Source organism: Coturnix japonica, chromosome Z, assembly GCF_054131305.1.
Source record: "Coturnix japonica strain WE chromosome Z, WE-NBRP24, whole genome shotgun sequence".
Lineage (NCBI taxonomy): Eukaryota > Metazoa > Chordata > Aves > Galliformes > Phasianidae > Coturnix > Coturnix japonica.
Window position 1 is genome coordinate 48,980,544 of NC_140702.1, and position 18,880 is coordinate 48,999,423.

General features: G+C 52.3%; 3 protein-coding genes across 3 annotated transcripts; all 3 read right to left on the minus strand.

Moving 5' to 3' along the window:
- Window positions 1-4,364: 4,364 nt before the first annotated feature.
- On the minus strand, window positions 4,365-5,949 carry LOC146753985 (uncharacterized). Its single transcript, XM_085530071.1, has 2 exons — window positions 5,936-5,949; window positions 4,365-5,880 (listed from the first exon to the last, which is right to left on the minus strand). Exons 1-2 carry the CDS (start codon window positions 5,947-5,949, stop codon window positions 4,557-4,559), a joined length of 1,338 nt encoding a protein of 445 aa, XP_085386197.1. The 3' UTR covers window positions 4,365-4,556.
- A 4,261-nt stretch (window positions 5,950-10,210) lies between these two features.
- LOC146753986 (uncharacterized) lies at window positions 10,211-11,793 on the minus strand. The gene is made up of 2 exons (XM_085530072.1): window positions 11,780-11,793; window positions 10,211-11,724 (listed from the first exon to the last, which is right to left on the minus strand). Exons 1-2 carry the CDS (start codon window positions 11,791-11,793, stop codon window positions 10,401-10,403), a joined length of 1,338 nt encoding a protein of 445 aa, XP_085386198.1. The 3' UTR covers window positions 10,211-10,400.
- Window positions 11,794-16,053: 4,260 nt separating this feature from the next.
- LOC146753987 (uncharacterized) lies at window positions 16,054-17,636 on the minus strand. Its single transcript, XM_085530074.1, has 2 exons — window positions 17,623-17,636; window positions 16,054-17,567 (listed from the first exon to the last, which is right to left on the minus strand). The coding sequence occupies exons 1-2, from the start codon at window positions 17,634-17,636 to the stop codon at window positions 16,244-16,246; spliced, it is 1,338 nt and encodes a 445-aa protein (XP_085386200.1). The 3' UTR covers window positions 16,054-16,243.
- Window positions 17,637-18,880: the final 1,244 nt, after the last annotated feature.

Genomic DNA, 18,880 nt, shown 5'->3' on the forward strand with positions numbered 1-18,880 from the left:
AAAGAAGAAAACATTCGGAAAGGAAGAGAAAAATATCACCATGAATGTAAAAAGATCCATCACTAAAAGTACGCAGGCTTCTCCTTCCTTGCCTTTACTACTGCAAAGAAGCATGAAGTCAAGATCAGCTTAGGAATTTCCGAGGAGAAAAGAACGTTATTGCAGAACAAAGCATGTAGAGGCAATAAAATAAATGCTACCACTAGACGGTAGCAAATACTAATTTATTGTATTCTGATAACAGAATATTTGACCATTAAAACAAACAAACTAACAAAAACAAACAGTGAAATCCTGTGAGAAGGGAACAGATGGGATAACTGCCTGACTGGAATAAAAGTCTGTTCTCTCTGGAGACAATAACAGAATTTCTCATTGAGGATAATTCACTTAGTAGGCTCCAAATTCTAATTTCCTGGTCAAGTACCTGGCTTGTATAATAGTTTTAATGTTTGTCTTCTAAGGTGCTAAGCTTTCACAGAATTATAGAATCACAGAAACCTCAGAGTTGGAAGGGACCTCTGATGGCCATCTGGTCTGACTCTCCCACAATGAACAGGAAACTTCAGGGCTTATTCCACGGAACTGGAGTATGAACCTTTCAGTGATCCATACTGCACATGATGTTGTGATGTGGAATATTGACAGCAACATTACAAAACCATGACACAAGGGCACATTGCCAGGTGTCTTTTGGGAGGGCTGCACTGAATCCTTTCATCCCACAGGTGGTATTGGTATTGGGTTTGCCTCTGCTCAGGTGCAACATCTTGTACTTGGATTTATAGAATCTCATAAAGTTACTTGTGCCCATTGCTCAGCACTGTCTAGGTCCCACCAGATGGCATCCCGTCCATCTGGAATGTCAACTGCACCCCACAGCTTGGTGCCATCCACAAGCTTGCTAAGGGTGCACTCAACCCCACTGTCAGTATCATTACTGAAGATATTAAAGGTAATCAGCCCCAGCACCAACCCCTGGCAGACACCAATCATCACCAAACTCCATCCAGACACTGAGCCACTGACCGGCTCTCTCTGGACCCAATCTTACATCCAACTCTTCATTTGTAGAAAAGTTCACCAATCAAATTTATATCTTCCCAATGTGGAGAAAAGGATGTTGTGAATTACTGTGCCAAAGGCCTTACAGAATCACAGAATCACAGAATAACCCAGGTTGGAAGAGACCTCAAGGATCATGTAGTTCCAGCCCCCCTGCCTGGCAGGGCCACCAAACATACACATTTACTAGATCAGGTTGCCCAGGGCCCCGTCCAACCTGGCCTTGAACACCTCCAAGGACGGGGCATCCACAACCTCCCTGGGCAGCCTGTTCCAGGGCCTAACCACTTTCCTAGTGAAGAACTTCCCCCTAACATCCAACCTAAATCTTCCCTCTTTTAACTTAAAACCATTTCCCCATGTCCTGCTATTGTCAGCCCTTTAGAAGCGTTTACTCCCCTCCTGGGTGTAGGTTCCCTTCAGGTATTGAAAGGCTGCAATGAGGTCACCCCGCAACCTTCTCTTCTCTAGGCTGAACAAACCCAACTCCCTCAGCCTGTCCTCATAGGGGAGGTGCTCCAGCCCCCTGATCATCTTTGTGGCCCTCCTCTGGACCCTTTCCAAAATCTCTATGTCCTTACAGAAGTCAAGATAGATAGGCATTGGTGACTCTTCCCTTGTCTATTGATGCAATGATGCAGATGGGGCCTCACAGGAGGGAGACAATCACTTCCCTTCCCCTTTTCTAATCACTTGGGCCACCCCTTTTCTAATTCAGCCCAGGATATGCTTGGCCTTCCAGGCTGCCTAAGAGATAAGTGGGAGTGACCAGAAGCTGCATCAGCAGTGCAAGAACCCTATTCTTTCCATATGCACGGTGTGGCCAGTGCAAGGGAGCTCTTTGGTGGCTGCCTGTGCTGGGAGGATAACGGACACTATTCAGCAGCCTTGGTTATCCCTGCTTCATGCTGCTTTCCCCATCCCCATCCACACAGACCAGGCTGGGATGACTCCTGGATCACAGGCCAAGGTGACCAAAGGACTTGCCCTGCACCACCTCAATGTGCCAGCCTGCAGAAGGAGCTGACGGCCTGTTCCTGGTACACGGCCACAGGGGAGGAGAAGCTCCAGCCAACTTGCCGGGGCTTATCCTTGTCATGAATTAGACCAAATCCGCTTCCAAATCATACATAATTTATTTAATTTGAGTAACCTATCACAAGCACCACAGCACTGGCCGGGCCGGGGAGCCAACAGCCCCCCACCATCTGGCCACTTGCTTTTATAGTCATTTCTTCCGAGTGGCCAGGCTCTCGTGCTTCTGCGACTGCGCCGTCTCTGTTACCAGGCTTTACTCTTTCTTGTTGCTGGGGGCTGTTGTTTCCCGCCGCCCCTTTCCCCGCCGCCAGGTGCCTCCGCTCCCAGTCCGGAGTCCGTCCAATCCGGGTCGGGGGGGGCGAAGCGGCGTAAACAGGAGCGGCGAGCTGGCAATGTGCATGGAGAGCTTCCCAAAAGTCTTCTGACCGAACGGCAACTTTGGGATGACGGCAAGCGCTTTGCTGACGCACTGGCTCCTGGATTTGATGTCAGTCACACAAAAGCCTGCACAGTCTGTCTGACAGCTGGCATCCTTTAGCTTCCAGGTGTTGCCAGGGCCAGGAAGCGCTATGGTACTGCAGATGTCCAGTGCAGCTTTGGACCTCAGCTGAAGTGCAGCAGTGACATGACAGGCTGTCCCGCTCCACCAGCTCCTCCAGATCCTTCGAGGCTGCCTGCAGGAAGTCAGGGCCCATCACAGGCCTGCGCCCCGGCAGCTCCGACAGCACCAGCTGGTGATGGGTACCAGGGCGTGCTCTATGCACTGCATCTGGGTGTCCCTGTCCGGCCCCACCTGGCACAGGAACGCCAGGATCACGCTCCTCAGCCGGTTGACCTTCCACCAGCGCAGCTCCCCGTTGCAACGTATCTGCTGCTCAAATGCTCTTGCTCCTTGTCTGCTGCGTGTCTCGGAGGCAAAGCAATCTCTGCAGCAGACAAGGAGCAAAGCAATCTCCGCAGCAGACAAGTTTGCACACAGGCAAAGCAATCTGGGGGCAGCACTGCTTCTGGGGATGCTCCTGTGCCTCAGCCTGGCCCTGGCTGTGAGTCTGAGCCTTCTGCTGGATGGTCTTCCTGGCTAGACCCACGTTCCAGGGCAGCAGAATATAGGGGGGGCATGCCCTTGACCTGGATCTGCCCTGGCTTGATGGGCTTGGGCAGGACTTGGCTCCTCCTCCTCCAGAGGAGGGCCGCGAAGATGATCAGGGGGCTGGAGCACCTCCCCTATGAGGACAGGCTGAGGGAGTTGGGTTTGTTCAGCCTGGAGAAGAGAAGGTTGCGGGGTGACCTCATTGCAGCCTTTCAATACCTGAAGAGAACTTACTCCCGGGAGGGGAGTAAACGCTTCTAAAGGGCTGACAATAGCAGGACATGGGGAAATGGTTTTAAGTTAAAAAAGGGAAGATTTAGGTTGGATGTTAGGGGGAAGTTCTTCAGTAGGAGAGTGGTTAGGCCCTGGAACAGGCTGCCCAGGGAGGTTGTGGATGCCCCGTCCTTGGAGGTGTTCAAGACCAGGTTGGATGGGCCCCTGGGCAACCTGATCTAGTAAATGTGTATGTTTGGTGGCCCTGCTAGGCAGGGGGGCTTGAACTACATGATCCTAGAGGTCCCTTCCAACCCGGGTCATTCTGTGATTCTGTGATTCTGTTATCCCAGCTTCATGCTGCTTTCCCCATCCCCATCCCCACAGACTAGGCTGGGATGACTCCTGGATCACAGGCCAAGGTGACCAAAGGACTTACCATGCAGCACGTCAATGTGCCAGCCTGCAGAAGGAGCTGACGGCCTGTTCCTGGTGCTGTGGGAGCCTGCAGTCCCATGCGGTGTCAGGACTTGGTGCTGTGCCTCCAGATGGGTCAACAAAGCCCCAAGCTGCACCCAAGGCACGGCCACAGGGGAGGAGAAGCTCCAGCCAACTTGCCGGGGCTTCTCCTTGTCATGAATTAGACCAGTCCGGGGCGGGGGGAGGGGGGGAAGCAGCATAAACAGGAGCTTCGCAAGCAGGAGCCGCAGGGGCGGTTACAAAACCCGGCAGCCCGCTCGACCCCGCTCCCGCACAGCGCCCCTCAGCAACATCCACCTTCCCAAACATTCACAAACTTTCTACAACCAACACAACGAACGAACATTTACAAACTTTTTACAATCCTCATCTGCACGTCCTCCTGTGCAACAGCACAGCTTCCATGCTGAGCCCATCTCCCCCCTCAATCCCCAGGAGGGCCCCCGTAGAGAAAGCTCTTAGGCACTTACTTTAGAAAAATAGAAAAATTTATTTATAGATAAAAAAATACATATTTAGAAATAGATAAAGAGACACACTTATTTATCTAGAAAAGAAAAAAAAAACGTCTTTTTTGCAGAAGGTGCATTGTCCTTCTTCGACTTGTCGCTAAGGTGAATGAGCTTAGAAGCAATGTCCTGTGGCTTTTCATTCGTCACGCACGCCTTCCCTAAAACCAAGGTACTATTTGCTCGGGCCACAGTGCAGGGCAGTATCGGAACACTAGTCTGGCAGTTGGAAAGCCAGGGCCTTTCACTTCGGCGTTCCGCTTGCTTTTGCCTCTGCTAGGGGACTTCTTCGACTGGGCCCGCTGCTTTTGTCCTTTGGGGCCTACCTCAGCCCAAGATGCCACGGATGTTGCAGACACATACGAGCTGGTAGATTCTTCCTCCTGGGACACTGCAGGCTTCGATGGACTGGCTGAGATAAGGAGGTTCTCACAGCGCTTCAACTTCAGGGAGCGGATGTGCAGCTCCAGGGTCTCGCGCTTCTCATTCAGGAATCGAGACCGACGGATGGGGAAGTATCCGTTAACCAGCTGGGATTTTGATGCCATGGTGCCAGCTGGGCGGGTGCGGGACATCCAACGCTGCCGCCACATGGACTTCCGCACTAACTCAGGTAAGCAGCGAAGCTTTATCTCCAGGCATTTTCTGGCCACGTGCATGGAGAGCTTCCCAAAGGTCTTCGGACCGAGCTGCAGCTTTGAGATGACAGCATGCGCTTTGCTGACGCACTGGCTCCTGGATTTGATGTCAGTCACGCAAAAGCCTGCACAGTCTGTCTGACAGCTGGCATCCTTTATCTTTGATGTGTTGTCTGAGCCAGGAAGCGCTACGGTAGCTGTGGGATGCTCTTGCTCCTTGTCTGCTGCGTGGCTCGGAGGCAAAGCAATCTCTGCCGACTCCTGGGGGCAGCACTGCTTCTGGGGATGCTGCTGTGCCTGAGCCTGGCCCTGGCTGTGAGTCTGAGCCTTCTGCTGGATGGTCTTCCTGGCTTGACCCACGTCCCAGGGCAACAGAATATAGGGGGCGCATGGCATCAGTATGGGGAAATCTCCAGGGCTGGGTACACCACGGTCACTCTTCTGTTTCTTCTTGAGAACGCTGCCTGCAGTGCATTTGCCCTTGGCCTGGGTCTGCCCTGGCTTGATGGGCTTGGGCAGGACATGGCTGCATTGTCTTTCCCGTGCCAGCTGATGGGAGATCAAGAGCAATTTGGGCAGGGCGGCCATGCGCACTTCCAGGCTTTTCCGGGCTATATGGACCGTGAGGGCTCTGTAGGTATCAGCGCACCACAGGCATCCAGTGGGGCAGACTGGCAACAGCTTTGTCTGTGCTCTGCTGGCTACTTTCAAGGAGTCGATGTTGCCTTTTCCAGTGCAGCTTTGGATCTCAGCTGAAGTGCAGCAGTGACATGGCAGGCTGTTCCGCTCCACCAGCTCCTCCAGATCCTTCCAGGCTGCCTGCAGGAAGTCAGGGCCCAGCACAGGCCTGACCTCAGGCAGCTCCGACAGCAGCAGCTGCTGGAGCTCCTGGTCAGCCTTACTGCAGCGCCTCCATGGCTTGCAGTGTTTCTTGGCACCTGTAAAACAGGGAAGGTCACTGAGCCACAGGGCAACAGGAGCTCCAGAGATGCTCTGAGCCAGGCACATCCTTTTTAAATTAAACTATTAAAATTTAGAAGGAACATTGGTGCTGATACATGTGAACGATGAACAGGGCTTAGCTGCTCCCAGAGGCTCAGCCCAGCCTGGAGATGGATGCTCCTGGGCAGGCCTGGGGCATGGGCTGGCCCTCACAGGACCTACCTGGCTTCAGTGCTGCTGCTCGCTGCCACCATTTCCTCAACCGCAAGCGTCGTCTGCCGGCCTGCGGACACACGGACATGGCTCCTGAGTCATGCTCCTGGGTGGTCTCGAAAAACTGCTCCCGACTCCCCCAGCCCCAAATCCCCCAGATGCAAGTCATCCCCACCCTCAAAATATCCCCTACCTGCAGGTTTCGGGCTACAGTGAGCAGGATAACTCCGGCCACAAGAAACATGAGGCCGTAGAGAAGGGCAAGGGTTATAAGGACAACGAGAGAGCTGCTGTCAACCATCGCTAAACGCTGGTCACGACCGCAATGGCAGAGGCGGGTCACCTCTCTGAACTCACAGCTTGAGCACGATGACACCACAATGCTGCCCACCCGCCCTCGGAATTGTGACACGCTGCGGGGCGGAGCCTGAGCATGGGTTCTCTGCCTCCTCGTGCCCACCCCATGCCTGCACTCACCTCGTGCTGGCTGCCATCCTGTTACCAGGACTGCTCTCGGCTTGGGGAAGTATCAGCTGTGGAAGCACAACACACAGAAGTTGTGAAGCATGACCAGAAAAGAAACTGCCTGTAGCCAGTTAATGAGAGAAAGCTTGTGTGCTCGAACACCACATGCTCACTGTATGCTAAGCAATCAGTGGTAGAAGGGCTTTACAGCTTTATTGCTGCAACCAATCAGAGGAATTATGGTTATGAGAATTACTCTTTTTCCAATAAAGTGTCTCTGCTATTCAATCCTGGAGTGGCTGAGTCCGTTTCTCCCAGTAAACAGTGACACCAATGTGATATCGGGACCAGCACAGCGACGCAGAGAGAGACCTCAGCAGGAGCGGGTCAGCTGGACTGACCTGGGATAAAGAAATCGCTGGTCATTGGAGTGGTGAACACAACCGAGGGCAGGATGGGGTAGAGCACATTTGCTGAAGAACAGGCAATTAGCGGACCCCTCCTGCATATCCTCACTAAGAGAGAGGTTAAGCATTGTGCTGCAAGGGTCTGCTGGCTGATGGCATCGTTCAAAGCCAATGGATTGTTTGCTACAGCTGGCAATACTGTAGCCAGAATATACTACAACAATATAACAACGGGCTGCAGATGCAATTTGGAAAGCTATAGGACAAGGAGGCTGGGATGCATCTCCTTGGGACTCATAGACTTGTGGATGTTCAGATTCCTCAGGTGCTCATGAACCTCATCTTTGCTTACAGTGAGGATGTAGATTCCGAAACCCCCTCCTACCAAACCCAAAGTTTGAGGGCTGTGTGGTGAGCAGTTATCAGAGAAGAGCGAGGCAAAAAAAGTTGCTGAGTTCCTCATCCTTCTCCTCGTCTGTTGTACAGGCCTGCGTGTGTCACTGACAAGGGGGTTACGCCCTCCTGGATTTTCTTTTTCTGGTTGAGGTACATGTAGAAGAGTTACGTGTTCTTTATGGCATCCCTTGTGGAGTTCAATTCAAGCAGGGTTTTGGCTTTCCTGAGCCTATCAACAGGCTCTGACTGATCAGGTGGCCTATAGTAGACACCGCTCACAAGGCTCCCTTTCCTGCCTTGGTCTCTTAACTGTCACCCATATGACTTCTTTAGGGACAGCTCTTCACATTCTGTTCTTTCCTGTGTAGGTAGCAATGCCCCACTCCTTCCTTCCTCACCTGTGCCTTCTGAACAGCTTGTAGCCACCAATAGGCACACTCCTAACTTGCGGAATAAAACTCTATAATCCAGAGATGGGTTATAAAGCAGGTATGTTTATTCCAGCGCCGGGTGCAAGGGGGATAGCTCCACCAAACTTGCACCCCGAATTGTAAAATCGTGACACAGATATAGGTACATCTAATACAGAGTCAATGATTTCTTGGAATTCTAATACATAGTCAATAGTTCTTGGAATTCTGATACATATTCAATAGTTCTTTAGCATGCAGACCCCCTCTTGTTCTTATCTGGGGGATGCAACTCCTCTTCTGGTATTTACAGTATCTATTCTCCTCCTTGCCTGATGTCGTCCAGTGAGGTCTCACTCCTTATCTGCATCCTCCCTGCTCTCCCAGGCCCCCCGTTTCTTTTACTTGTTACCTTTAAGTTTCCTTTACTTATTTCTATAATCTACCTTTAAGTTTCCCTTCCTTGTTTCTGTAAACTACCTTTAACTATCCCCCTCCTAGCCCCCCTTTCTTCCGAATTCCAGTAGAGCATCTGTTTCCTGCTTCACTGTTCACTCCAGTCAAGATAATCATCCCACCGGGTTTTGGTGACAGCAACTATATTGTGGTTTTACAGGAGCACAGTAGCTTCCAGCTCCTCCAGTTTGTTTCCCAAGCTGTGTGCACTGGTGTAGAAGCTCTTCAGCTGGGTAGCTGGTCTTCTCACTTCCTTAAAGGATAACTCCTTAATTCCTTTTAGGTATTTCCCTTGATTTTCCCCATTGGCTTCTCCTGTTGCCCCAGCACAGAATCACGGAATCACAGAATCACCAGGACTGGAAAAGACCCATGGGATCGCCCAGTCCAACCATCCACCCATCACCAACAGTTCTCACTAAACCACGTCCCTCAGTACAACTTCTCCCGGGTCTAATTCCTGAAAACTCAGCATGACAGGAGATAAGATCCAGAGGTACTGTGTTTATTCGGGGGTTTAAGGAGACCTGTAAAAAAACAGTAAGTAAAGAGCAGTGGAGGAAACGGTGCTTTGGAAAGGTGATTTCATGTAGGAGATGCTGGGGAGGGTGCAGAGGTCATCAGATCACTGTGATTTGCCTCCGGAACAGCATCTCTGCTTCCTGCAGGGGAAAACGTGCAAATTTGTCACTGAGACAGGTGCCAAGCACATACCCAGCACACAGCGCTGCTCAAGCACTTTGGTTTTGCAGAGGCTGCTCTTCGTAGATGTCGCGGAGTTCTCTCTAGAGCTCACTCCGTGACAGCGGGAACAAACCCGGGCAGGGAAGGAACAAAAGTACCTCCCCTCTCTAACTGCACGGTGCGGCGGCCAGGCCTGGCCCGGCTACGTGCGCTCGGAGGGAGGGGAAGGGAAGGGAGATTGCCATTGGATCTAGGAAGGAAAAATGAAAAAAAAAAAAAGAACGTTCTGAGAACGAGCGGCAGTTTAATGAACCCAATGACACTAAACAACGACGAGAGAGTTTCAACAAAGAGAAAAAAACTAAGTCCCAATCTCACCGGCGGGCTGTGGGAGGCTGAAAGGTACCTCCCATCCGGTGCTGTCCCCTCCCCCCATGCCCATTTAAGGCACCGAAAAGAAAAGCAAAGAGTGGAGGGAAGGGGGTCTGGACCATGCTCTCAGCCCAGGATTTCAATTCTGGGATGCTCCTGTGTGGAGCAGGGTGTCAGTCCCTTCCAGTGCAGGATATTCTGTGATTCTTTAATTCTTAACAGTAACATTATCATGAAGTCGTTCTTTTCACCTTGCATTAGTTCCTGGTTTGTGGAAGTTTCTTCAAGCTACCTAATAGTTATGACACGGTGAATCAGTTCGCCTCTGCTGGTGTCCTGGTTTCAGCTGACGGCCTGTTCCTGGTGCTGTGGGAGCCTGCAGTCCCCTTGCAGTGTCAGGACTTGGTGCTGTGCCTCCAGATGGGTCACAGAGCCCCAAGCTGCACCCAGGGCACGGCCACAGGGGAGGAGAAGCTCCAGCCAACTTGCCGGGGCTTCTCCTTGTCATGAATTAGACCAGTCCGGGGCGGGGGGGAGGGGGGGAAGCGGCGTCAACAGGAGCGGCGCAAGCAGGAGCCGCAGGGGCGCTTACAAAACCCGGCAGCCCGCTCGACCCCGCTCCCGCACAGCGCCCCTCAGCAACATCCACCTTCCCAAACATTCACAAACTTTCTACAACCAACACAACGAACGAACATTTACAAACTTTTTACAATCCTCATCTGCACGTCCTCCTGTGCAACAGCACAGCTTCCATCCTGAGCCCATCTCCCCCCTCAATCCCCAGGAGGGCCCCCGTAGAGAAAGCTCTTAGGCACTTACTTTAGAAAAATAGAAAAATTTATTTATAGATAAAAAAATACATATTTAGAAATAGATAAAGAGACACACTTATTTATCTAGAAAAGAAAAAAAAAACGTCTTTTTTGCAGAAGGTGCATTGTCCTTCTTCGACTTGTCGCTAAGGTGAATGAGCTTAGAAGCAATGTCCTGTGGCTTTTCATTCGTCACGCACGCCTTCCCTAAAACCAAGGTACTATTTGCTCGGGCCACAGTGCAGGGCAGTATCGGAACACTAGTCTGGCAGTTGGAAAGCCAGGGCCTTTCACTTCGGCGTTCCGCTTGCTTTTGCCTCTGCTAGGGGACTTCTTCGACTGGGCCCGCTGCTTTTGTCCTTTGGGGCCTACCTCAGCCCAAGATGCCACGGATGTTGCAGACACATACGAGCTGGTAGATTCTTCCTCCTGGGACACTGCGGGCTTCGATGGACTGGCTGAGATAAGGAGGTTCTCACAGCGCTTCAACTTCAGGGAGCGGATGTGCAGCTCCAGGGTCTCGCGCTTCTCATTCAGGAATCGAGACCGACGGATGGGGAAGTATCCGTTAACCAGCTGGGATTTTGATGCCATGGTGCCAGCTGGGCGGGTGCGGGACATCCAACGCTGCCGCCACATGGACTTCCGCACTAACTCAGGTAAGCAGCGAAGCTTTATCTCCAGGCATTTTCTGGCCACGTGCATGGAGAGCTTCCCAAAGGTCTTCGGACCGAGCTGCAGCTTTGAGATGACAGCATGCGCTTTGCTGACGCACTGGCTCCTGGATTTGATGTCAGTCACGCAAAAGCCTGCACAGTCTGTCTGACAGCTGGCATCCTTTATCTTTGATGTGTTGTCTGAGCCAGGAAGCGCTACGGTAGCTGTGGGATGCTCTTGCTCCTTGTCTGCTGCGTGGCTCGGAGGCAAAGCAATCTCTGCCGACTCCTGGGGGCAGCACTGCTTCTGGGGATGCTGCTGTGCCTGAGCCTGGCCCTGGCTGTGAGTCTGAGCCTTCTGCTGGATGGTCTTCCTGGCTTGACCCACGTCCCAGGGCAACAGAATATAGGGGGCGCATGGCATCAGTATGGGGAAATCTCCAGGGCTGGGTACACCACGGTCACTCTTCTGTTTCTTCTTGAGAACGCTGCCTGCAGTGCATTTGCCCTTGGCCTGGGTCTGCCCTGGCTTGATGGGCTTGGGCAGGACATGGCTGCATTGTCTTTCCCGTGCCAGCTGATGGGAGATCAAGAGCAATTTGGGCAGGGCGGCCATGCGCACTTCCAGGCTTTTCCGGGCTATATGGACCGTGAGGGCTCTGTAGGTATCAGCGCACCACAGGCATCCAGTGGGGCAGACTGGCAACAGCTTTGTCTGTGCTCTGCTGGCTACTTTCAAGGAGTCGATGTTGCCTTTTCCAGTGCAGCTTTGGATCTCAGCTGAAGTGCAGCAGTGACATGGCAGGCTGTTCCGCTCCACCAGCTCCTCCAGATCCTTCCAGGCTGCCTGCAGGAAGTCAGGGCCCAGCACAGGCCTGACCTCAGGCAGCTCCGACAGCAGCAGCTGCTGGAGCTCCTGGTCAGCCTTACTGCAGCGCCTCCATGGCTTGCAGTGTTTCTTGGCACCTGTAAAACAGGGAAGGTCACTGAGCCACAGGGCAACAGGAGCTCCAGAGATGCTCTGAGCCAGGCACATCCTTTTTAAATTAAACTATTAAAATTTAGAAGGAACATTGGTGCTGATACATGTGAACGATGAACAGGGCTTAGCTGCTCCCAGAGGCTCAGCCCAGCCTGGAGATGGATGCTCCTGGGCAGGCCTGGGGCATGGGCTGGCCCTCACAGGACCTACCTGGCTTCAGTGCTGCTGCTCGCTGCCACCATTTCCTCAACCGCAAGCGTCGTCTGCCGGCCTGCGGACACACGGACATGGCTCCTGAGTCATGCTCCTGGGTGGTCTCGAAAAACTGCTCCCGACTCCCCCAGCCCCAAATCCCCCAGATGCAAGTCATCCCCACCCTCAAAATATCCCCTACCTGCAGGTTTCGGGCTACAGTGAGCAGGATAACTCCGGCCACAAGAAACATGAGGCCGTAGAGAAGGGCAAGGGTTATAAGGACAACGAGAGAGCTGCTGTCAACCATCGCTAAACGCTGGTCACGACCGCAATGGCAGAGGCGGGTCACCTCTCTGAACTCACAGCTTGAGCACGATGACACCACAATGCTGCCCACCCGCCCTCGGAATTGTGACACGCTGCGGGGCGGAGCCTGAGCATGGGTTCTCTGCCTCCTCGTGCCCACCCCATGCCTGCACTCACCTCGTGCTGGCTGCCATCCTGTTACCAGGACTGCTCTCGGCTTGGGGAAGTATCAGCTGTGGAAGCACAACACACAGAAGTTGTGAAGCATGACCAGAAAAGAAACTGCCTGTAGCCAGTTAATGAGAGAAAGCTTGTGTGCTCGAACACCACATGCTCACTGTATGCTAAGCAATCAGTGGTAGAAGGGCTTTACAGCTTTATTGCTGCAACCAATCAGAGGAATTATGGTTATGAGAATACTCTTTTTCCAATAAAGTGTCTCTGCTATTCAATCCTGGAGTGGCTGAGTCCGTTTCTCCCAGTAAACAGTGACACCAATGTGATATCGGGACCAGCACAGCGACGCAGAGAGAGACCTCAGCAGGAGCGGGTCAGCTGGACTGACCTGGGATAAAGAAATCGCTGGTCATTGGAGTGGTGAACACAACCGAGGGCAGGATGGGGTAGAGCACATTTGCTGAAGAACAGGCAATTAGCGGACCCCTCCTGCATATCCTCACTAAGAGAGAGGTTAAGCATTGTGCTGCAAGGGTCTGCTGGCTGATGGCATCGTTCAAAGCCAATGGATTGTTTGCTACAGCTGGCAATACTGTAGCCAGAATATACTACAACAATATAACAACGGGCTGCAGATGCAATTTGGAAAGCTATAGGACAAGGAGGCTGGGATGCATCTCCTTGGGACTCATAGACTTGTGGATGTTCAGATTCCTCAGGTGCTCATGAACCTCATCTTTGCTTACAGTGAGGATGTAGATTCCGAAACCCCCTCCTACCAAACCCAAAGTTTGAGGGCTGTGTGGTGAGCAGTTATCAGAGAAGAGCGAGGCAAAAAAAGTTGCTGAGTTCCTCATCCTTCTCCTCGTCTGTTGTACAGGCCTGCGTGTGTCACTGACAAGGGGGTTACGCCCTCCTGGATTTTCTTTTTCTGGTTGAGGTACATGTAGAAGAGTTACGTGTTCTTTATGGCATCCCTTGTGGAGTTCAATTCAAGCAGGGTTTTGGCTTTCCTGAGCCTATCAACAGGCTCTGACTGATCAGGTGGCCTATAGTAGACACCGCTCACAAGGCTCCCTTTCCTGCCTTGGTCTCTTAACTGTCACCCATATGACTTCTTTAGGGACAGCTCTTCACATTCTGTTCTTTCCTGTGTAGGTAGCAATGCCCCACTCCTTCATTCCTCACCTGTGCCTTCTGAACAGCTTGTAGCCACCAATAGGCACACTCCTAACTTGCGGAATAAAACTCTATAATCCAGAGATGGGTTATAAAGCAGGTATGTTTATTCCAGCGCCGGGTGCAAGGGGGATAGCTCCACCAAACTTGCACCCCGAATTGTAAAATCGTGACACAGATATAGGTACATCTAATACAGAGTCAATGATTTCTTGGAATTCTAATACATAGTCAATAGTTCTTGGAATTCTGATACATATTCAATAGTTCTTTAGCATGCAGACCCCCTCTTGTTCTTATCTGGGGGATGCAACTCCTCTTCTGGTATTTACAGTATCTATTCTCCTCCTTGCCTGATGTCGTCCAGTGAGGTCTCACTCCTTATCTGCATCCTCCCTGCTCTCCCAGGCCCCCCGTTTCTTTTACTTGTTACCTTTAAGTTTCCTTTACTTATTTCTATAATCTACCTTTAAGTTTCCCTTCCTTGTTTCTGTAAACTACCTTTAACTATCCCCCTCCTAGCCCCCCTTTCTTCCGAATTCCAGTAGAGCATCTGTTTCCTGCTTCACTGTTCACTCCAGTCAAGATAATCATCCCACCGGGTTTTGGTGACAGCAACTATATTGTGGTTTTACAGGAGCACAGTAGCTTCCAGCTCCTCCAGTTTGTTTCCCAAGCTGTGTGCACTGGTGTAGAAGCTCTTCAGCTGGGTAGCTGGTCTTCTCACTTCCTTAAAGGATAACTCCTTAATTCCTTTTAGGTATTTCCCTTGATTTTCCCCATTGGCTTCTCCTGTTGCCCCAGCACAGAATCACGGAATCACAGAATCACCAGGACTGGAAAAGACCCATGGGATCGCCCAGTCCAACCATCCACCCATCACCAACAGTTCTCACTAAACCACGTCCCTCAGTACAACTTCTCCCAGGTCTAATTCCTGAAAACTCAGCATGACAGGAGATAAGATCCAGAGGTACTGTGTTTATTCGGGGGTTTAAGGAGACCTGTAAAAAAACAGTAAGTAAAGAGCAGTGGAGGAAACGGTGCTTTGGAAAGGTGATTTCATGTAGGAGATGCTGGGGAGGGTGCAGAGGTCATCAGATCACTGTGATTTGCCTCCGGAACAGCATCTCTGCTTCCTGCAGGGGAAAACGTGCAAATTTGTCACTGAGACAGGTGCCAAGCACATACCCAGCACACAGCGCTGCTCAAGCACTTTGGTTTTGCAGAGGCTGCTCTTCGTAGATGTCGCGGAGTTCTCTCTAGAGCTCACTCCGTGACAGCGGGAACAAACCCGGGCAGGGAAGGAACAAAAGTACCTCCCCTCTCTAACTGCACGGTGCGGCGGCCAGGCCTGGCCCGGCTACGTGCGCTCGGAGGGAGGGGAAGGGAAGGGAGATTGCCATTGGATCTAGGAAGGAAAAATGAAAAAAAAAAAAAGAACGTTCTGAGAACGAGCGGCAGTTTAATGAACCCAATGACACTAAACAACGACGAGAGAGTTTCAACAAAGAGAAAAAAACTAAGTCCCAATCTCACCGGCGGGCTGTGGGAGGCTGAAAGGTACCTCCCATCCGGTGCTGTCCCCTCCCCCCATGCCCATTTAAGGCACCGAAAAGAAAAGCAAAGAGTGGAGGGAAGGGGGTCTGGACCATGCTCTCAGCCCAGGATTTCAATTCTGGGATGCTCCTGTGTGGAGCAGGGTGTCAGTCCCTTCCAGTGCAGGATATTCTGTGATTCTTTAATTCTTAACAGTAACATTATCATGAAGTCGTTCTTTTCACCTTGCATTAGTTCCTGGTTTGTGGAAGTTTCTTCAAGCTACCTAATACTTATGACACGGTGAATCAGTTCGCCTCTGCTGGTGTCCTGGTTTCAGCTGACGGCCTGTTCCTGGTGCTGTGGGAGCCTGCAGTCCCCTTGCAGTGTCAGGACTTGGTGCTGTGCCTCCAGATGGGTCACAGAGCCCCAAGCTGCACCCAGGGCACGGCCACAGGGGAGGAGAAGCTCCAGCCAACTTGCCGGGGCTTCTCCTTGTCATGAATTAGACCAGTCCGGGGCGGGGGGGAGGGGGGGAAGCGGCGTCAACAGGAGCGGCGCAAGCAGGAGCCGCAGGGGCGCTTACAAAACCCGGCAGCCCGCTCGACCCCGCTCCCGCACAGCGCCCCTCAGCAACATCCACCTTCCCAAACATTCACAAACTTTCTACAACCAACACAACGAACGAACATTTACAAACTTTTTACAATCCTCATCTGCACGTCCTCCTGTGCAACAGCACAGCTTCCATCCTGAGCCCATCTCCCCCCTCAATCCCCAGGAGGGCCCCCGTAGAGAAAGCTCTTAGGCACTTACTTTAGAAAAATAGAAAAATTTATTTATAGATAAAAAAATACATATTTAGAAATAGATAAAGAGACACACTTATTTATCTAGAAAAGAAAAAAAAAACGTCTTTTTTGCAGAAGGTGCATTGTCCTTCTTCGACTTGTCGCTAAGGTGAATGAGCTTAGAAGCAATGTCCTGTGGCTTTTCATTCGTCACGCACGCCTTCCCTAAAACCAAGGTACTATTTGCTCGGGCCACAGTGCAGGGCAGTATCGGAACACTAGTCTGGCAGTTGGAAAGCCAGGGCCTTTCACTTCGGCGTTCCGCTTGCTTTTGCCTCTGCTAGGGGACTTCTTCGACTGGGCCCGCTGCTTTTGTCCTTTGGGGCCTACCTCAGCCCAAGATGCCACGGATGTTGCAGACACATACGAGCTGGTAGATTCTTCCTCCTGGGACACTGCGGGCTTCGATGGACTGGCTGAGATAAGGAGGTTCTCACAGCGCTTCAACTTCAGGGAGCGGATGTGCAGCTCCAGGGTCTCGCGCTTCTCATTCAGGAATCGAGACCGACGGATGGGGAAGTATCCGTTAACCAGCTGGGATTTTGATGCCATGGTGCCAGCTGGGCGGGTGCGGGACATCCAACGCTGCCGCCACATGGACTTCCGCACTAACTCAGGTAAGCAGCGAAGCTTTATCTCCAGGCATTTTCTGGCCACGTGCATGGAGAGCTTCCCAAAGGTCTTCGGACCGAGCTGCAGCTTTGAGATGACAGCATGCGCTTTGCTGACGCACTGGCTCCTGGATTTGATGTCAGTCACGCAAAAGCCTGCACAGTCTGTCTGACAGCTGGCATCCTTTATCTTTGATGTGTTGTCTGAGCCAGGAAGCGCTACGGTAGCTGTGGGATGCTCTTGCTCCTTGTCTGCTGCGTGGCTCGGAGGCAAAGCAATCTCTGCCGACTCCTGGGGGCAGCACTGCTTCTGGGGATGCTGCTGTGCCTGAGCCTGGCCCTGGCTGTGAGTCTGAGCCTTCTGCTGGATGGTCTTCCTGGCTTGACCCACGTCCCAGGGCAACAGAATATAGGGGGCGCATGGCATCAGTATGGGGAAATCTCCAGGGCTGGGTACACCACGGTCACTCTTCTGTTTCTTCTTGAGAACGCTGCCTGCAGTGCATTTGCCCTTGGCCTGGGTCTGCCCTGGCTTGATGGGCTTGGGCAGGACATGGCTGCATTGTCTTTCCCGTGCCAGCTGATGGGAGATCAAGAGCAATTTGGGCAGGGCGGCCATGCGCACTTCCAGGCTTTTCCGGGCTATATGGACCGTGAGGGCTCTGTAGGTATCAGCGCACCACAGGCATCCAGTGGGGCAGACTGGCAACAGCTTTGTCTGTGCTCTGCTGGCTACTTTCAAGGAGTCGATGTTGCCTTTTCCAGTGCAGCTTTGGATCTCAGCTGAAGTGCAGCAGTGACATGGCAGGCTGTTCCGCTCCACCAGCTCCTCCAGATCCTTCCAGGCTGCCTGCAGGAAGTCAGGGCCCAGCACAGGCCTGACCTCAGGCAGCTCCGACAGCAGCAGCTGCTGGAGCTCCTGGTCAGCCTTACTGCAGCGCCTCCATGGCTTGCAGTGTTTCTTGGCACCTGTAAAACAGGGAAGGTCACTGAGCCACAGGGCAACAGGAGCTCCAGAGATGCTCTGAGCCAGGCACATCCTTTTTAAATTAAACTATTAAAATTTAGAAGGAACATTGGTGCTGATACATGTGAACGATGAACAGGGCTTAGCTGCTCCCAGAGGCTCAGCCCAGCCTGGAGATGGATGCTCCTGGGCAGGCCTGGGGCATGGGCTGGCCCTCACAGGACCTACCTGGCTTCAGTGCTGCTGCTCGCTGCCACCATTTCCTCAACCGCAAGCGTCGTCTGCCGGCCTGCGGACACACGGACATGGCTCCTGAGTCATGCTCCTGGGTGGTCTCGAAAAACTGCTCCCGACTCCCCCAGCCCCAAATCCCCCAGATGCAAGTCATCCCCACCCTCAAAATATCCCCTACCTGCAGGTTTCGGGCTACAGTGAGCAGGATAACTCCGGCCACAAGAAACATGAGGCCGTAGAGAAGGGCAAGGGTTATAAGGACAACGAGAGAGCTGCTGTCAACCATCGCTAAACGCTGGTCACGACCGCAATGGCAGAGGCGGGTCACCTCTCTGAACTCACAGCTTGAGCACGATGACACCACAATGCTGCCCACCCGCCCTCGGAATTGTGACACGCTGCGGGGCGGAGCCTGAGCATGGGTTCTCTGCCTCCTCGTGCCCACCCCATGCCTGCACTCACCTCGTGCTGGCTGCCATCCTGTTACCAGGACTGCTCTCGGCTTGGGGAAGTATCAGCTGTGGAAGCACAACACACAGAAGTTGTGAAGCATGACCAGAAAAGAAACTGCCTGTAGCCAGTTAATGAGAGAAAGCTTGTGTGCTCGAACACCACATGCTCACTGTATGCTAAGCAATCAGTGGTAGAAGGGCTTTACAGCTTTATTGCTGCAACCAATCAGAGGAATTATGGTTATGAGAATACTCTTTTTCCAATAAAGTGTCTCTGCTATTCAATCCTGGAGTGGCTGAGTCCGTTTCTCCCAGTAAACAGTGACACCAATGTGATATCGGGACCAGCACAGCGACGCAGAGAGAGACCTCAGCAGGAGCGGGTCAGCTGGACTGACCTGGGATAAAGAAATCGCTGGTCATTGGAGTGGTGAACACAACCGAGGGCAGGATGGGGTAGAGCACATTTGCTGAAGAACAGGCAATTAGCGGACCCCTCCTGCATATCCTCACTAAGAGAGAGGTTAAGCATTGTGCT